This window comes from Amphiura filiformis, chromosome 1 (assembly GCF_039555335.1).
Source record: "Amphiura filiformis chromosome 1, Afil_fr2py, whole genome shotgun sequence".
Lineage (NCBI taxonomy): Eukaryota > Metazoa > Echinodermata > Ophiuroidea > Amphilepidida > Amphiuridae > Amphiura > Amphiura filiformis.
In genome coordinates this window covers 38,443,485-38,463,208 of record NC_092628.1, presented here as the reverse complement: position 1 = coordinate 38,463,208, position 19,724 = coordinate 38,443,485, and the positions used below count along the sequence as shown (strand labels likewise).

The 19,724-nt window shown below is 37.5% G+C and overlaps 1 protein-coding gene and 2 non-coding genes across 3 annotated transcripts; all 3 read right to left on the bottom strand.

The window, feature by feature from the left end:
• Positions 1-94: 94 nt before the first annotated feature.
• Positions 95-168, bottom strand: Trnai-aau (transfer RNA isoleucine (anticodon AAU)). Its single transcript has one exon. It is a non-coding gene; the product is annotated as a tRNA-Ile (tRNA).
• Positions 169-384: 216 nt separating this feature from the next.
• Trnai-aau (transfer RNA isoleucine (anticodon AAU)) lies at positions 385-465 on the bottom strand. Its single transcript has one exon. It is a non-coding gene; the product is annotated as a tRNA-Ile (tRNA).
• Positions 466-17,502: 17,037 nt separating this feature from the next.
• On the bottom strand, positions 17,503-18,156 carry LOC140158919 (uncharacterized). The gene has a single exon (XM_072182194.1). The coding sequence runs from the start codon at positions 18,154-18,156 to the stop codon at positions 17,503-17,505; it is 654 nt and encodes a 217-aa protein (XP_072038295.1).
• Positions 18,157-19,724: the final 1,568 nt, after the last annotated feature.

Sequence of the window (19,724 nt, the reverse complement as noted above, 5' to 3'; positions counted from 1 at the left end):
CGTCCTCCGTTAGAATTCATTGAAACATATAAACAAACAGAAAAAGACAAGAAGAAATGAAAAATAAAAATACACAAAATGTTAATTAACCATCTGGCCAGTATGGGGCTCGAACCCACGACATTCGCGTTATTAGCACGACGCTCTAACCAACTGAGCTAACCGGCCATGTGATAGCTAATTGATGCAATTAGTGTACCATGACCTATAAAAGAACCTTCGTTAGATCAAACCTTCCCCCTTTTCCCAAGGAAAATGATGAAAGGATTAAATCAGATTTTAAAACTGCACTTAAAAGGTTTTTACCTGTTAACATTGAAACATAATAAACAAACAGAAAAAGACAAGAAAAAATAAAAATACACAAAATATTAATTTACCATCTGGCCAGTATGGGGTTCGAACCCACGACATTCGCGTTATTAGCACGATGCTCTAACCATTAACCAATTGAGCTAACCGGTCATGTGATAGCTCATTGATGCAATTAGTGTACCATGCCCTATAAAAGAGCCTTCGTTAGAGCAAAACTTCCCCCTTTTCCCCAAGGAAAATGATGAAAGGATGTGATAAGATTTTAAAACTGCACTTAAAAATGTTAGCCTGTAGGGGGAAACTTATAGCTGCGCACCCTATACTTTACAATCTATTGGCATTTTTTAAATTGTATACTTTATTTTGATGCACCTGTATAATATGTCTATATTATTCTCCCCATACTGCAGTTACTGTCCGTTTTCCTATACACAATACACAGTGCTCTCTCCCATTGACGCGTGACCTTTACAAATAGCCCTACGTTAACAGTATGGGGATATGACTAGTTAACGTCGCTGTGTGAAAAATAACCGGCCAATATTAAAAGTACTCTTCTAAAGTTCTAGAAAATATAGTTTTTAACATGTCCTAAATTTTTAGCTAATTTAGATGTTTGGAAATATTCGTACTTTGGTGTTTTAGTTAATGTTATAGGTAATAGTACATTGCCTAGTTAACGTCGCTGTGTGAAAAATAACCGGCCAATATTAAAAGTACTCTTCTAAAATTCTAGACAATATAGTTTTGTAACATGTCCTAAATTTTTAGCTAATTTAGGTGTTTGGAGAGGGTCGTACTTTTGTGTTTTAGGAAGGACATGTAAACGACAGATAACACCAAAAATATGAAGAAATTATTTCCAAACCGTGTTAAGTCAAAAATCATTATGTTGCTCATTTTCAAGAATGCTGGTTTACAAAAAGCACGCCATTGTCTGATTTCGTGAACAAAGCCACACATAACATTGTTTCCTTTCGTTTCCTTTATAATCGGTTACCCAACTGAAGCTATGAATACCAGCTTTATTGCGATATCGCACATGAAAACAGTCACTTGTGCACAACCAGAGAAGATCCGATTTAATCAGTTGAGCTGTTTCAATGAGTGTTATCTTGGTTTAATAGCTTTTAATGGGGTTAAGTCCTGCAAAGGTCGAGATGAATTCTACTGTAGACATGACTGCATCATGCTGTCCTTTTTAAGCAAAGAACAATTTATACTTGTCTTCATCTACTTTCAATTTCTTTATTATACTTAGCTGCTTATCCTCCAAATCTTACCACTTTCTTTTACAGAACATATTAGTTTTCCTATTCTTCTCCATCTCCATGTGACCAAACCCAACATCGGATAGCTTCGCAAGGAACTGCGTGACATTTGAAGTTGTGTTCTCCCCCTTTCCATTTTTCTTTGGTGCTATCAACAATCTTGCTTGAACAGTTGCACTTGGAGTTATTTTACACTTGAGCCCTTTTGTGCTTTCGAGCCCGAGCGTCTTCTTGATTTTTACCGAAATCCTTGAATATGAATTTTATCTCAGGGGGCATCAGACAGAATTTTTGTACAACAAGGTAATCCACAATTAGTACTGCTTTTCGGCAGGAGGATTCGTCTATATCAAATTCCCAAGTATTGACGTCCAAGTCTTCGTTGTCATCAGCAACTCCAAAGGCTCGTTCCATTGCATGTAACACCCCACACATACGGGCAAGTTGCCCAATTGCTTTAGATAGAATTTCACGTCTTTGATCATCATCTGGGATGTCATCTTTACGCTGGATATATTCGTCGTGCTGTGAGGCAAAGACAGCGAGAGCCTCTGCACTGAACGTGTATATGGCAGGTGGTAGATCTTTGTATTCTTCATTATCGCACCCATGCATTGCAAGTAATAATTATGGGGCTATATCATCAGGAACGGGTATCTGCAGGTCATCGAATTTGTAGCTTGCCTGTAATGTTAACAAAATATAAATAAAAAAATACAACTATATATATAATGCAATCTATAATATCATTATAAATAAGGCCAAGTAAAAGAACAAAATGTTTGACGTCCCCGCCGCTTCCTCTTTGAAGGCCGGATTTTGTTTCATTGTTTTTGTTTTATGGTCTTTCTTATAGTTTTTCTTCTTTGTTTTTGGTCAAAAAGTCACCAATCGTTGTTAACAAAACATGACACTTTTAAACTAATTGAAATTATTCAAGAATTTCAGTGGAAACGAAATTTTGAAAACTGCACATCGCATAATCACCGGCCTCTCCTTATTTTAATAGTTTCAAAATCTTCTCAAATTGGGTCCATAGTCGTAAATACTTTCAATGTTTTCAAATTTTCTTGATCTTTACATACCTCGGTGAAACCCTCGGGTGAAACCATCAGCGTCGTTGTTGTTTATTAACTCAATGACAAAAAGGGGTTGACTAAAGCCTGCGATGTTCAAACACGTTCTGGTGAGAAATCCCTTTGACGGATCTATAGCTTATCTCCCAGCTGTACCCATAAGCTTCAGTAGTATCTTACGGTCCATGCTACAACCAGCTGGTTTGTTAACATCCAGGGATTGCCAAAATAACTTACCGTACATAGCCATTACCAGCCCTCCGTTGTTAGTGAGTACAGTGTGCAGTTCCTCAAATGAGGTTTGCCCTCATTTGCCGCCTCCCGCATATGTTCTTGGATATTGAAAAATGAGCTTCAAGAGACGCGAGCAAGCTGGGTTTTCTTCTCTCCTTTTCAGGTTTATACCACTCTTGTATCTTCGTCCGAAATCCCATAAATCCGGCCACAATAGCCTTGCATACCGTAGAAAACCAGAGTAGAAAACCAAACGTCAGATAAAGCGAGGACTTTTTCTTGTGCGGATTGCAGTCGGCATTTAACCGTATTTGGTTGAAATTAGCAGAAAGACATGACACTTCAACAACGAATCACAAACTGGTAGCAAGAAATATGAGATTGTGCTCTCGTACCATGCAGTTTTCGTTTCAAAGCACGGTTACCACAAATTTCATGGGCGTTTATACACTTGAAATGTCGCAAAGTCCACATTATCTACTAAAAGCTTTGCCCCGGCACTTCCATTACATAGGCCCTACCTGATTTTTAGGTATGGGTGGAGGTCACATGATCGGTCATAGCCAAGATAGCGCAGACGTTGGAAATAAGATGCGTCTTGTGGAGGCTTGCAGAATGTTCTCAACAAGAACAGAAACACCTGAGTGGCTGACTCCCATGTGTAAGGGACAGTTGCGTTTTAGACCCGATACAGCTGCCTGGACCCTGGACGAAACAAGCCTAGCTCCCTTAGCTACCCGATGAAATTCATAGACCTGGACGGAAGAAGCTTGACCCTGCGATCGATCGTGCATTGAAAAAGCAATTTGTGGTGGCCAATTTCAAATGCTTTGCTCAAGTGGTCAGTTACTTTGGTCACCGATTACATTGATCGTAACTGGATTAGGTTTTTTTATAAACCATGTTATTGATTTTATAACAATAGCATCGAATACCGCTAATTTACCGCTCATCTCAATTACCTGGTTTATGAATGACCTTTTCATTCTTCAGTGATTCAAGGGGACGATGATGAAAAGAACACGGTCCAATTATGTATTCGACTAGCTTGATCGTCCCACCCAGTAAAACCAGCGAGTCTAATTCACAATTCTCCCTGAAGTTCACACAGATAGACCAAGTCTATACCACAAGGGCGAATGAGTGCCAAAATTCCAGCTGTGGTATATAATATTTTGCGACGTTACTGTTTTTCTTACAGCCAACTATATACAGAAGATGTGTCTTCTCCCGAATCTCAACTAGGTAGCCCACTTGGACGTCTGCAGTAGGTAAGCTGTTATTTACTACTGCACTCACCACCTACAGCTTCGTGTTGTTTATCGCTGTGACTTCCACATTCTGTGGTTCCTTGATTTTCATGTTGGTTGCTTGTCTTTTTAAGATGTGCGTGATGCATGCAATGTTTGTTTGTTTGTTTGTTTGTTTCCATACACTGGTGTGTTCGGACAACAGGCCAGTCTGTGGCATACCCTTTTTCGGTTACATGAAGCTACATGAGGAGCAGCGCACATTGGTCTTTTCAGTTTTTCGTTGCCATCTACAGTGAGGTAACCTTCCTTACAACCGCCCACATTACAAACATGCTTAATCTACTTATTTGGTTGATCTGTTATGAAAGTGCATGCTTCTTTACATTTGGTTTCAAACCTCTTGTACTCTCATATTATTGAGATGGCCAGTAGTACAATGTGCTGCTAAGCAGTTGTTCTCTGTACGCAAGACCTTATTATGTCAGCATATTGCGCGTTGTAGACTTCCGCTCTTGACTGGAAGGATACCCCACTAAACACTATGTTATAAGTGATAGTTTGTTGAAAACACCGTTGTTGAGGTTACGTGAAAAAAAATGCCGATTGTTTTCATCTGGATCGTAGAAGAAGGTCTCGCCATTTTGTGTTTATTTCATTATGCAAGCTTCATTATCACACTGACCATTTTAGAGTGCCCCAACGTATGGTCCTACATCCGTATAAAATTTAGACAACAGGAAATGATGGGCGGTTTCTTACGACAATGTTACCATGACATTCAGGACAAACTGTGTGCGATGGTACTAAAATTATCTGTATCTGTATCTGTATCTGTATCTGTGTAAATACTGTACAACGCTCCAAGTGGAATAATACGAACAGGAATTGGTGTGCGCATGAAAAGATGCTTGCTGCTCTGTGTTAGTCTTGCTTTAGGTGTGCTTGCACAGCTGCTTTGAAGCTGGTTGAGTCTTGTATTTGAATAATTGAATGGGGTAGGTGATTCCAGTCTATTACCGTTTTGGGAAAGTATGAGTATTTGTAGCAGTCCTTGGCACAGGTGATGATATGATAGGAGTCTGGATGAGAGTGCCGAGATTGACGAAGGCTAGGTTTAAGTAGGTGTTCCACCGGCAAGGCCAGGAGGCCCTGTCTGGCTTTGTGGAGAATACACATTCTATTGGCGGTTCTTCTGTCTCTGAATGTGTCCCAGTTTGAGTCTCTGATGAGTTTGGTAATACTAGTTTTCCACTAGTGGCCATTATGGACATGATACCATGTGAGCGATGTTTTGAATCCAGAACCTCGTTGTAATCTATGTTCAGAACATACAGATGATCTTTAGAAATGATATTCCAGGCCGCTTTGCATCCGTTAGGTGTTGCACAAAAATTAACAATTTTGCGTCCATCTCCAATGGAAAGGTTTGAAAAAATGAAAGTTTGTTTGTATCGGGTGAATCGCATTCCACTGCCTCTTTCACAAACTTACTAACACTATCCCGTCTCTTCGGTGTAATGGATGGTATTTTGTGAACCACAAATAATAAAGCATTGAATTGAAACACACTAATATTGCGAACTTCATTTTGTCGGTGTGACTGCGATGTGCCAATATATCTGCACTGATTGTATATTGAAAACCACTAGATTTCACTAGTCAGATTGCTCACTGATTTTGAATGAGGTGATATCAGAAAAGAGCATGTTGAGAGGCCACTCAAGTTTCATTGTCTTGTTTACCTATTATTGATATCTGTTTCCCATTTGTTTTGTTAAGCGCAAAAATCACATTAATATCATGAAAACTATTCAAAGACGTACCACCCTGAACTGTCGTGCTGTTCTATTATCTTTCATTGATTTGTAATCGATTTGTTGATCGCACAGAATGGTATTATCATAATAATATCTAATATAACTCTCGGCGCTACCATACGCTATTAATAGCGCGTGTTCCCTAGACCAAGCGCCTGGAACTAGTAGCATTTAAATTTTTCTCACACAATGACCTCCAATAACCCCTATGACCCCTAACTGTGTACAAAAGTTAGCAGGAGCTTGGGTCAGTGCTTCTTGGGACCGAGTTAGGTCTAGGTTGATGCAAGCGTCTGGCACTATTAGCATTTTAAAAGATGATTTGACGAAAGAATCAGAAGAAGAAGCAGCAAATTCGCCTGCTTAACTATGTCAGTGCGGCATTTCATGCCGCGCGATATAATGAAAAATAAAAATACACAAAATGTTTATTTCTCATCTGGCTCATGACATTGGCGTTATTAGCACGACGCTCTAACCAACTGAGTTTGTTGCAATGAAATCTAAAAGGATAATGATAATCATAAATGACTCATTTTGTTCATATAAAGCACACATTGTCTTTTTTCCAATTATTTGTGCATTTACTTTTTTTTATCAGGGCATGATGATAGCAAGATTGAAGGGTATAACTCCATTAGTTGCAAGTCTTTGCTATGGAAGTCGACTGCCCCAGCACTGTAAGGCTTGCAGCTTGTATGTGTTTTTTTTAAGCCTTGACGGTTTGTGGAGACTCCCATAAAAATAAAACTTGGCACCCAGCCCGTCATGGCTTAAAAACACCAAGGCATGACATTAACCAACTGAAATTCACTCAAATAGATAAACAAACAGAAAATACAACACAAAATGAAAAAGATGAATAAATAAGTAACCAATTGAATTAACCGGCCATACCACAAATCAAGTCAAGTAATACTTTATTTGATCCACAGGAGAAAATTTCATTCATGAGTGCTCATACAAAATAAATTGATACATCCATACACACATACACACCCACATATTACAACAAAATATCAAAACAGCAAAACTAAAGATGAATAACCCATAATTACATCGAATACCTCCAATGGTATTCATTCAAAATAATAATCAAATTGAAAATACAACACAAAACAACAAACAAACAACAACAAAAAGCACTTTGATATAGACGAATCCTCCTGCCGAGAAAACAGAGAAGATGATACAAACGGAAAAAATACGAAAATATATAATGGGTGAAGATGAATAGAATAGTTATGACAGTTCCTCCCACTGCTGCTAAAATGAGTAATTTGAAATAAAGACCAACATCAAACATGTCAAATAATAATTTTTGATTGATTTATTTGCGTGGAATTTATTCAAGGAAAAATGCTGTATTAAGGGGGTACTACACCCCTGCCCAATTTTGTGCTCATTTTTGCATTTTTCTCAAAAATTACAGCCCGTTGGTAACAAGTAAGAGATGTATATTATAGGGGCAAGGACTACAACCACTGCACTGGTAATTTTATTTCAACACCAACAACAGTTGTGGAGTTACAGTCAAAAACGAGGGAAAACCAATATTTGATCAATAAATCGATAACTACTTGCCTTGAGTTGCTGAATTGTCAGTGCAGTAGTTGTAGTCCTTGCCCCTATAATATACATATCTTACTTGTCACCAATGCGCTATAATTTTTGAAAAAAATGCAAAAATAGCCTCAAAATTGGCCAGGGGTGTAGTACCCCCTTAACGCAGAGCGTAGCGCGGAGTTATAAACTTCCTTAACCACCGACCTGCTGAAGACGGGCTCAATCATCTCCATAAATTAAAAGAACATCTGATTGTGAATTTTTTGGTCACTTTTGATCTCAACATGAAAATGTATTTTAATGAATATATTCATGCATGAAGATTACTTATGCAGAAGCTGGTCAATCAGTTCTTTGAAATTTCGAACGTGACATATGCAACGGAAAAGCACGTAATGAAGTCTTTGACAAGCGGCAACAAAAGGTAAAAATATGTTGATTGTTGGCGTGATGGAATGTTGCGGCTCTGGTAAGAAATGGCATAATAACCTTTTTGATTAAAACATGTACTATGTATAATGCTGTTATTTGACATTGTCAGTGTTTTAAGATGTACTCAAATATCTTACTAAGTGCTTTTCAATGCTTTAGGCAAGTAAAGTCGAGATAGTAAGCATGGCAAGGAAACGTCACTGTCTTGTACGAGACAAGGAAGGTCACTCGCCTGCTAGCGATATTCTAACTTTTGTTACTTTTTTTATAATGCTCGTGTTGTTTTACACACAGAAAACAGCGGAAACGATGCACTTACAGAGATTTTATATATAGAAGAATATAGAAGAAAATAAGGCCAAAAAAGAGAGAAAGAAAGTCTGTTTTCAGACACCCGCGCGCATCACTATATCGAGGGCTTAGAGCCAGAAGCAGCTATGTCCATTTGTTTTCTCAATTACATGTTACTCATTTCGGTACCAAATGGACGGTTAATTCTGCCCTCCATAAGACAATGTAAGTGACTTTGGGGTATATGCATGGTCACTTGCGTCTAACTGTTCAAGTGTCCATGCATATACCCCAAAGTCACTTGCATTTATTATGGAGGGCATAATTAACCGTACATTTGTTGCCGAAATGAGTAATATGTAATTGAGAAAACAAATGGACATAGCTGCTTCTGGCTCTAAGCCCTCGATATGAACTCCAATTAGCGCTTAACGCTACGCGTTGGCAGTAAAATTCTCCTCCTCCATATGTTCAATTGTTGTTGTTGTTATTTTGTGTCTTTTTCTGCAGTTTGGTTGTTTTTTCTACATATTTCGCCATGATTGTGAAGGATACAAACAAAAGCATTCATTGTGTATATGTATTTTACTTTGTTTCTGTTTTTAAATATCTAAAAGGACATAAGCATTGTGCCTTGACTGTAAAAAAATCGCATATCGCATAGCTCATTTTCTAAAAAGAAACCCAAGCTTTTTAATGGTGCAATATTGTAATGCTTAATTTTTTTCTTCATATTGACTTTGGGTTGAGAAAAATGTCTTTTGCGTAAGTTACAATGTGAAGTCTAAACTCATAATGATCAATTAAACAAGATACAGTATCCTTATAAATGCAAGTAACATGACTTTTAAAAGAAGGTATATTGATCTTGATCGCATAAATCTCATTAAAACAAGCAATTGCTTGTTTTAATTCACATAATCTAAATATTGGCTAATCAAGTTTGCAGAACTTGTTAAGAGAAAAAACATGTATTTTAATTGTTAAAACTGAGCGTGTTCACTTAGTTAAGTTTCTGACGTCATTGTTAAATAATTAATGATTTTAGTTCATTGATGCATAGATACAGAGTCACGTTCTCTTGAAGTCGTTTATTGCTAGGTGAGCTGTGAGCTAGTAGTGAGGTCGTGAATTGCATGGAGAATACATATAAGTGATATGGGGCTTTCCCGTTTCTTGTTGTACCTGATGTATGTTTTAACTGAACGGAATATCGGGACTTAAATTTGACACAAAGTGTCAAGACGTAACGCCTTTTCGAATCAGCAGGAAAAATACATGTATAGGGCCCACACGAAGTGCAATATTGATATCATCCATGTTTTGGAAACATTTCAATCATATACCGGTTAAAGCGTTTTGTTTTTCTTTTTTGTTGTCTGCCTTCTGTATAGTATGTACCTGGTCTTGGTATATCTGAGTAGTTCAGCAATATATTATACGGAAGTACATTCAATAACCATTCTTGCTTCTGAAACAAAACAGAAGAGATTTTGAAACGTACAAAAGAACGTTCAAAAACCTACAGAGAAGTGGCGTGACATTAGCCAGGACCACTTCAGAGGGGAGGGAAGAGGGCGGGGGGGGGGGGGGGGCATGGGGTAAGGCAATTTTCAAGGGGGAAACGTTGATGAAAAGTGTAGTAGCTAAAAGTACAAAAAAGGGCCTAAAGAGGACAAGACCTATCATGGGGAGGGAAGTTCCTACCTCTTGCCCCTACACCACTGTTAATAATGTAATATAGTTTTTCATGTAATTTGATTTCCTTGGCATCAACAACGCTTATGGAGGTTTATACCAGTACTTGAAAGTCACTTTACCCACGTTTACTTAAAAATCAAAACAAGACATATCTTAACCCTAAAATATCAGCGGATGAATAAGAAAAATTTTGATGGAGCTAAATATGAGATGCGGCTGTTGCTTGAACCATCCTCCTCTAAGATTGTAAATCCTTCGGCACTACTCTGAATTCCATTACCGTGATTACTGCAAAATATTGCGGAGACTTAAAATGAAATACCCGTTCACGGGAGTTTAAATGATTCTTGGAAAATATAACCGACATAATAAAAATATGTTTTCTTTAATTTGCAAATCTAACCACGAAATCTAAAAATATGATTCATAATTAAATTTCATATTTAAAGAATAACAAACATGACTTGGAAATTAAGTACAGAATATTATTTAGTAAATTAGAAATATAAAGAGAAAGTTCAGTGATATTTTCTTTTTCTAATTTATAACTTACTCCGCTCGCGGCGCGTTTAAAAATAGGTATCCGGTAAGTAATATGGCTATGCCATAATTTAGTTTGTGCCTATATAATATGCAAGGAGCGTGCTTGTTCCAACAAGTAATAATTTATAGATCTATGATAGCTTACCCAAGAAATTCAATCATATGGACTATCCATACAAAGCCTTTAAATCCACCCCAGTTTGGTTTCATAATCCACATCAAATGCAAGCGATGAGCAAGCGATGTTGTGAACGTACGTAGCATGTATATTATCTCTAATCCTTGTTTTTGGCACTAGTCTTAATCTCGATTTTAATCCATCCCATGGATCTTTAGAGAGCGATATGTGTCCCAACCCACACTCTAACCATACCTTTTATCGCATTATAAGTCACTCTAACCATAACTTGAATGATAATCTTAACAGTATACCTACCCTAACCCTATATAACCCAAACCTAAAACCCTACGTTTTGTTCCTCATAATTTTCAGCCCATAGTGCAGTTATGCTGCAGAGCAAGTATGATTCGACCTTTGCAGTACTTAAACCTGGTTAACAGGAAATTACTCCAGCGAAATCAATCGATAAAGTTTAACCCATCCGCCACATTGAATTGTGAACTGCACTTATGCCCAAATATGACACTTGCCAATCAATAATCACCCACTTGAAATCCCCCAACCCATACATTATTCTTGATTGACAGCAAGTACAAGAAATATCCGTCAAGTGGTTTAACTTTAATGCCCTTCGGAAGAGAGCGGTCCACAAGTGAGTGATAGTCACTAAAAGTTGCATTCGATTTACACAGGGAATTTTGCAGGCCATGCCGTGCCGCGTGCTGTGCCCTTCCTTACTAAAACCACGGTACGCCAGTGCCCATGTGAGATGTAATTATTCACCAAGCGATATCGTATAAACCCACCATGGACAAAGAAGATCACTGATCACAGATCCACATCGATCTGAATCTGAAAGTATCGTGTGCATAGTTCAATGTATAGACAAATCTATAAGCTAAATTTATACACAAGTCGCTCTCGAATACTAGGGTTCGACCAATGAGCAATGTTTGTTCATTGGGTTTTAAAAAGAGATATTTAGTTCATTGATCAATTACCAATCGCTCGTTGCTAGCGACTAGACTATAACTTCAACTTTACTTTCCAGCTTCCTGGAAGCAAAATTAATTCATGATGTAATGTCTTAAAGGCTGTCATCATATTATCATGTTGCCTTGAACCTAGCCTGTTTTGTCGTCTGGTACTTATTCTAATATACTTGGGTAGACATGATCTTGAGTTTGATTAATAAGATATCATTACTGGTCTTTGTTTGACCCCGGGTTTGACCATGTCTTACAGATTCTTCGTATCTCATGTTGCCCTGAACTTGGCTGAGATTAATTGTCTGGCATTGAATTATGTAGACATGATCCAGTCTGGAAATATAATAACAATTCTATCATTACTCTAAGTACTTTACTGTATTAAATGTCTCTTGATTTTGAAGTCCCTTGTACGCCCGAAGTAATCCATACATACATTATAAATTCATCGCCTTGACATTCTAGATCTACATTGCACTCCTGAGTCATATAAATTGCGACACTATTTTTTTTCCATGTGAAAGATTTAAGGGGTACTACACCCTCGATAAATTTGTGTCTATTTTTTGCATTTTCTCAAAACTAATAACACACTGGTAACAAAATTTATGTATATTATACGGGCAAGGAATTCAATTACTACACTGGAATTTCAGTGACCCAAGACAATCGGTTCGATATTTATGATAAGAAATAAGGTACCGCTACGATGTACCTCATTTTCTATCATATATACTGAACCGCTTGTCTTGAGTCACTGAAATTTCAGTGTAGTAATTGAATTCCTTGCCCCAATAATATACATAACTTTTGTTACCAGTGTCTTATTATTTTTGGAGAAAAATGCAAAATAGTCACAAATTTACCACAGGGGTGTAGCACCCCTTAACAAATTTGGTATATTGCCTGATATATAGTAAATCTTTATTCAGACCATGCATAGGAATAATATAACACAGCGGCAATACTAAAACTGGGCTTGTCTAGATTTTGACGAATTGAAATTTCAGCCACAATTCGTAAAAGAGAGTATCAAAGAAATTATTAGATATGTAGTTGTAAAGTTTTCGTGTCTGTTGTTTATTGTTCAAGTGCACAGCTGAGTCACTGACCTGATCTGATGGAGACCGTACATTCCGTAACGGAATCTTTTACGGGATGCAATGTATTTTTGGAAAACAGAGCTAGTTCCCATTTGTTCTGTAATATCCTGCCAAACATTATTGGTTCAGTGGCTTATCATGTAAGTATATACAAAAAAACTATAATAGTGTTTAAGGTTTGTATAAAATACACACATTGCAAATAACAAGGAATATCAGTGTGCATGAAACAAATTATATGACATAAATACACCGATGTGATAGTATATGTACCACACATACCTGGATATTAATATCATCTGTCACATGACACAGTACAACAGCTTACAACGTTAGATTAAATAAGTTAAAGTAGACCCTGGGAAGCATAGAAGCCCACAAGGAAGGTTCATTTTTGTTGCCAAACTTGTTTCTATGCTACAACTATAATGTGACAGTCCTCTCCAGGCAATCGTCAATTTAATTCTCTTCATATCGTGAAAGGAAACAACATGTCAAAGTTCTTCTTTGAATCGGTTGGGCATGTTTGCGGGGTGAACATACGGTTACATACCTTACCTTACTTACTTTACCTTTCACATTTCCTGTATAGAGCATGTATTGATCAACGTGGTGCATTGACGATATTGAATACGAGTTCTGTTGACAGGATTTTGATGGTCTATGTTAAAACTCGAACGGGAGAGATAATTTGTGGGAGCTTATGGCGCTTTTTTTGCATTCTTAAAAACCTTTTTTTCCTGGCACTGAACTTGAATTACATTTTGTCGTCTTACTTTGATCGAGCTGAGTACAAAATATCAGGAAAATACCATGTGATAACAAAATCTTCATCTAAAATGCCAGCCCCAAGTTCCACGAGTACGGCGCTACCTTCATTTAGGTCGTTATTATAGCACTGAGTCTAAAATTAGACACTCAAAGCCTCAGAAATACGTTCATTATACTCTAGGCCTAAGGATGTTGCGCAAATTAAGTTAGCTTAATGATAGATATATTTGAAACGAACTCTATTTTGGTCTACCTCGATTTGTGAATCTAAGAATAGTTTAAAATCTTAAATACGAACCATTAATGTTTGCTGCTGAAGCTCACGAGTCACGGTGCATATGTTTGCTCTGAGATTGGCTTTACAATTTCCTTGACAAAAATGATGGTTCATTTTGGGCGAGAATCCCGGGCATGGAAAAACTACTCTACCAACACAAGCCTAACTACATTTGGTGCTAGTCAACTGGTCATGATGGACGCTAGTTGTGACTGAGCTCGTTTCTTTTGTCATTCATAATCTGGTATATATGTTAGTGGAATTAAAAACCTCATCGTATGTAAAGGGCGTATCTAAATAAAGTTAACAGTTTGAAAAATGTCACTACATTAAAATGTCGGTATTTGCTATGACTCCGGATTCAACTTACCCACCACCTGATGATCATAATCAACATACCCAACTATTTTTGTCAGTGTAATTACTAGTCCTTATGTACATTATGGTCCAAAAATGGTCTCATAAGTATGTTTACTTTCTTTACAGGTGGCGCTATGGGCAGTAGGCGCATAACCTTTTCATGATAAGATCCTCCACTTTCTTGAATTTCTTCACTGTGGCCGCATCATCCGAAAGTGATGGACGTCCACTTCTTGGCTCATCTGTGAGGGACATGTGGCCAGTTTGGAAATTCCTTTTACAAAAAGCAACAGTGCCATATGATGAGCAATCATCACCGTAGCGGATAGCTTTCATTTCATCATAGATTTTCTGAGCATTGTAGGCCTAACCCTTCAAATGCAGGAACTTAATCACGCTGCGTGCCTCAATTTTCACCATTTTACAGGTTATGCGCCTACTGCCCATCTAGCGCCACATGTAAAAAAAGTAAACATACTTATGAGACCATTTTTTGGACCATAATGTAGAGAAGGACCAGTAATTACACTGACAAAATTTCATCGATATAGCTCCTTCGCTTCTTGGTGATGTCAAAAACTTTTGGATACCCCCTCGTACTTATGCTCACCAAGGCCAGAAAAATCTCATGTCAGACTACTCTAGATTTTAATCCAGATTAGTGACTTTACTTGGGTTAATCCCATTTTTGATCACAGTTGCCCTGAGATTGTGATGGTTTATTTTTGCGCGAGCATCCGGGGCATGAAAACTACGCTGCCGACACAAGCCTAACTTCTGGACTTGGTCACTCGGACATACGTCGTACATATTATTTCATTTGTCAGTCATATAACCATAACTTGGTATTAGTGTATTGGACTGTCAGTAACTACATATCAGTATGGTCAGCAGAACACGTTAATTAATCTGGTGTTTTTAGGAACTCTCCGAAGTCTCCATAGGATAGTATACCGTTACCTAGAAAAGTGAACGTGTAAAACTACTGGCTGAATGTAGGTCACGCGTAAAGCAATGTGCAAATGCTTGGGTGACATGTATCTCAAGTTGCAAGTCAATTAGATCGTATAGTCTGGATTCAATGTAGAATAAAAAGCTCTCCCTGGTTCGACAATTTGAGCCGCGGGGATTTTTTTTTTCAAATTTATTCCTTGCTTAAAACTTTTCTTTGAAGTTAAAATAATGAAGTTTGCAGCCGAAAATATATAATTAATCCTTATATTCATTTTAGTAACTCCATTCAGAAATTCATTGCAATACATAAATAAGTAGAAAAACAGAAGTGACAATTTAAAAAAAAAAAAAAAATCCGTTCGTTACTGGCCAGTATGGGGCTCGAACCCATGACATTGGCGTTATTAGCACGACGTTCTAACCAACTGAGCTAACCGCCTATGTGATATTATGCTACGGTGGTATTCATTTATTGGTGAGAATACCAAAATACGCTAAATTTGGCCCAGAGAGTATGTGTGAAGATGGGTGAAGGTGACTAGATATGGTAGTTTCACACAATACCGTAGATTTAAAATAAAATGAGTAAATATGACACCTAGACCGATATGTTACATTTGATTAATTTAATGTGGGGGGTTTATTGAAGAAAACATGTTATATTGACGCATAGTTTTGGGCAGTATATAGTTGTAACTTCCTTTGACCTGCTAACCTGCTGACCTGTTTGATGGAGACTAATCGATTATGGCCCTAAAATAAACGTTAATTTCTTGGACACTTGGACACTCGTTTATTTTGTTTGCTGTTTTATATATTGCTCTTTCATGCATTTTTAAAAGTAAGTTAAGTGTAATTAAGTTGTTCAGCGCATAGTAATCTTTTAGTTTTATGCGCTTTATAAATGCATTTTATTATTATTATTTATTATTATTATATTTTTTTTTTGATATCAACATAAAAATATTTCTTAATAAATAAATTCATGTCTGCCGATTAATTACGAAGCATAAATCAATAAGTTTGTCAGGTAGTTCTTTACAATTTAGAAGGTGACATATGCAATGGGAAATCACGTAAGGAAGTATTATGAGAAGCGTAACTAAGAAATGGAGGAAATGGCCTTCTTGAATAAAACATAATATTGTCATTATTTGACAAGTGCCGTGTTTTAGATACAAGTTGCTCTCAAATATTTACTAAGTGCTTTATGGCAATGCGAGATTGCAAGGAAACGTCATTATCTTATGAAAGTCAATGAAGGTTTGCGCTTATTTAAAAGTCACGCGGTAGCCGTGACCAGCAAGTTAAAAAAACCGGCTGATAAAGAAAAATGAACAGATGCTCCCGCGAGACTAAGCAAAATCAGTCGGAACTCGCAAATATAAATTTTCTTATAGGATAGTAAAAAGCATTTACAAATCTGGATTTTGAAGTAAACCCCATTGAAACTGAACAACCAGTTCCAAAGATATGAGCAATTAAAAAGTTTCCAAAACAAGAGAAAACAAAAGGAAATATTTCCTTTGTTTGGCTATATCTGAAAATCAATATTTCCGAGTTCCGACTGATTTTACTTGATCGCAGCACATATGTGACCGTACTCGACGAATGAGCCGTAAATTCCGCCTGGTCAATTTTGTTTTATTTCGTGTTTAAAAATGATATATCATAAGCTTTAAAATGGTATATCATTTGATTTCAAACGAAATCTAGAAGCGGGGTAAGGGGTTATGGTTTATTGGAATTTGCTTCTTCAACAAAATGGTATACCTTTTTCGATTCTACATGTGTCTCTTTTCCCACATTGCTGGTAATAAATATCAAACAGTTATAATTGGCGGTCATTTCAAATCATCCCCAAGTCAACGAGGTTCAGGAATGTCCTCTCATTGTTCATTGTTGGTTATACATACCTAGACAAAATACAATACTTTGTAACCCCCACTTGATTTAGCCAAAGCAAACAACAATAGGATTAACCAAGAAAATTTTAAAGGCAAATAAATAAATATTTACCTGCTAATATTTTCGGTAACCGACTGTTACCATCCTCAGGCAGTAATGACTGGCTGACTGTCTTCTTCACACTTAGATGACTTTGGTGTTTCTAGAAGACAGTCGTAAATTCTGGGAAGATCCCGGCCCCCGTCTCTGTTGAGCTTGACTTGTTTCTCCTGTCTGATGGCTATGGATTCCTTTATCTTGCGATTTAGGAACTTGCTTTCCTTTTAATCAATCCTGATATTGGGGCAGTCCAATTTGTGACCCGTGTTCTTAAGATGTTCTGCGACAGTAGAACTCTTAACCGTACCTTTGCTCTGTGACGTGTGTTCTTTCAGCCGATCACCCAGAGCCCGTGCAATCTCCCCGATGTACACACTGTTGCAGTCCGAGCACGGAATCCGGTACACCATACCTGATTGACCTACAATCTTGGACTTGTCCTCAGGAGCAACAAGCTGTTGACGGAGAGTACTGAGCGGTTTAAAGCGGTCTGACCGTTATAAGTGCCAAAAATGCGCTTAAGTTTCTCTGAAACTCCTTTCACACACGGAAGAAGCGTGAGGGGCGACTTTCTTTTAAAGCCAGAACCAGATGTGGCAGTGCTGTTGGTTTTAGGTTTCTTTTTCTGATTGGCTTTAGAAAAAGTCCAGTTCTCGTATCCACATCTGGAAAGAGCACCCTTTATATGCGAAAGTTCCTGATCGCGATCCTCTTTCTCGGTGACGATATTATCCGCTCTGTGGAACAGTGTTTTGCCCACACTAAGTTTGTGTTGAAGTGGATGGTGGCTTTCAAAGTGCAAATATTGGTCCATATGCGTGGGTTTGCGATATACTTGTACCTTTAGGTTACCGTCTTCCTTTCGTGTGATGAGAGTGTATAAGAACGGAAGTTGTTTATTGTTCTCAGGCTCGATGGTGAATTTGATGTCAGTGTCTATGTCTTTTAACACCACGAAAGTATCGTCGACATAACGAAGCCAAATTTTCGGTGGGCAAGGAGCGGATTTTAAAGCTTCCTTCTCAAAACGTTCCATGAACAGGTTCGCAACCAAGGGCGAGCACGCTGAACCCATTGCCGCGCCATGACATTGCTTGTAAAATTGATCGTCGAACACGAAGTAAGTTGTGGAGAGGCAGCATTCAAGCAGTCGAAGAACTTGATCAATATTCAAATAAGTCCGCTTTTTCCATGTGTCGTCCTCCTCGAGTGCGCGTTTGATGGCAACTATAGCGCTATCAATCGGGATGCTGGTAAACAGGGCTGAAACATCGTAGGAAACCAGACTCATCCTCATCAACATGTAAGTCATTGACTAGATCAACGAAATCTTGAGTGTTCTGAACGTGGTGTTCCGACTTTCCGACAAGTGGTGAAATAATGTCCGCTACAAATCGAGCAATGTCATGGGTCACTAAACCGATGCTAGACACAATAGGTCTAAGCGGGGCATCCTTTTTATGGATTTTAGGCAGACCATACAACTTGGGTTTGTCACAAGCAGTGGGAGAAAGCAGCTTATAATATAACGATTGATCAATAGCACCTTCACCCTTCAGATCTTTCAGGATATCTTTCAACTCAGTTTTGTATTGTTGTGTTGGGTCTTTATCTAACCGAGAGTAGGTGTTACCATCATTCAAAAGAGCATTGACCTTATCTTTGTACGTGTCACGATCTAACAGCACTGTACTGCGACCCTTGGATTGCAGCAACAATAGGATGATTGATTGGTTTAAAAGGTGTTTGACTAGCGCTATCAAAATGAGCTACATGTATAATAACACTAACTTGAGATACCTATGAATACATCCTTCATGCACATTTTACACTGTAACTCAGAATACAATTTAGGACATTTACGGCTCATTCGTGGTGTATGGTCACATATTTACACGAAACACTAAACCTCTTCAGTTCTATTGTTCTATGATATTTTTCGCTGGGTACAAAATATATCTAAAACCATGCTCAATCTTATTTACTGTTCAAAGTGTAATATTTTAACAACTCATTAATTCAAAAAGTGACACCAATCATCATACAGTCAATCATTGTTTGACAATAAACGGACATTCTTACTTCATTTCTCGCGGTATTATAGCCAAAATTATTGGAAAATAATACTGGTATTTTTGAATAGCCTTGAATAATTAAAGTATATTAAAATGTATATTGATCATGTATCCATATTAACATCACAGTCACGCTTTTAAAAATAAACGACTGATAAAGTTTTATTTAATTATTTATTGTCTTAAATCAAGGATAACATAATTTCAAACATCTAATTTTCGGTTTTTTCGTTTTGTGAAGTACTTCGTCACCTGATGACTTTCCACGCTTGGAGCTGCTTGGCTACATTCAAAAAAAGAAAGGAAATCTACAAAAAACAAACAAAAAAACGTTAACAACGTAAAGAAAGCAGCAAGTTTAAAAAGCCCCCACCGCGGCTCACTTTTTGAAACTTGTCCCATTTTGAACATCAACAGCAAATTGATGTTTTTATTTGAGCGTTTCCAACAAGATAACGTTTTAACAATAGCATCACTGTCATTACATACCTACTTTTTATTCATTTAATTCAATCATTAATCATGAAATTAATTTTATAAAGCAAAACATGTAATAGGATATTGGCTT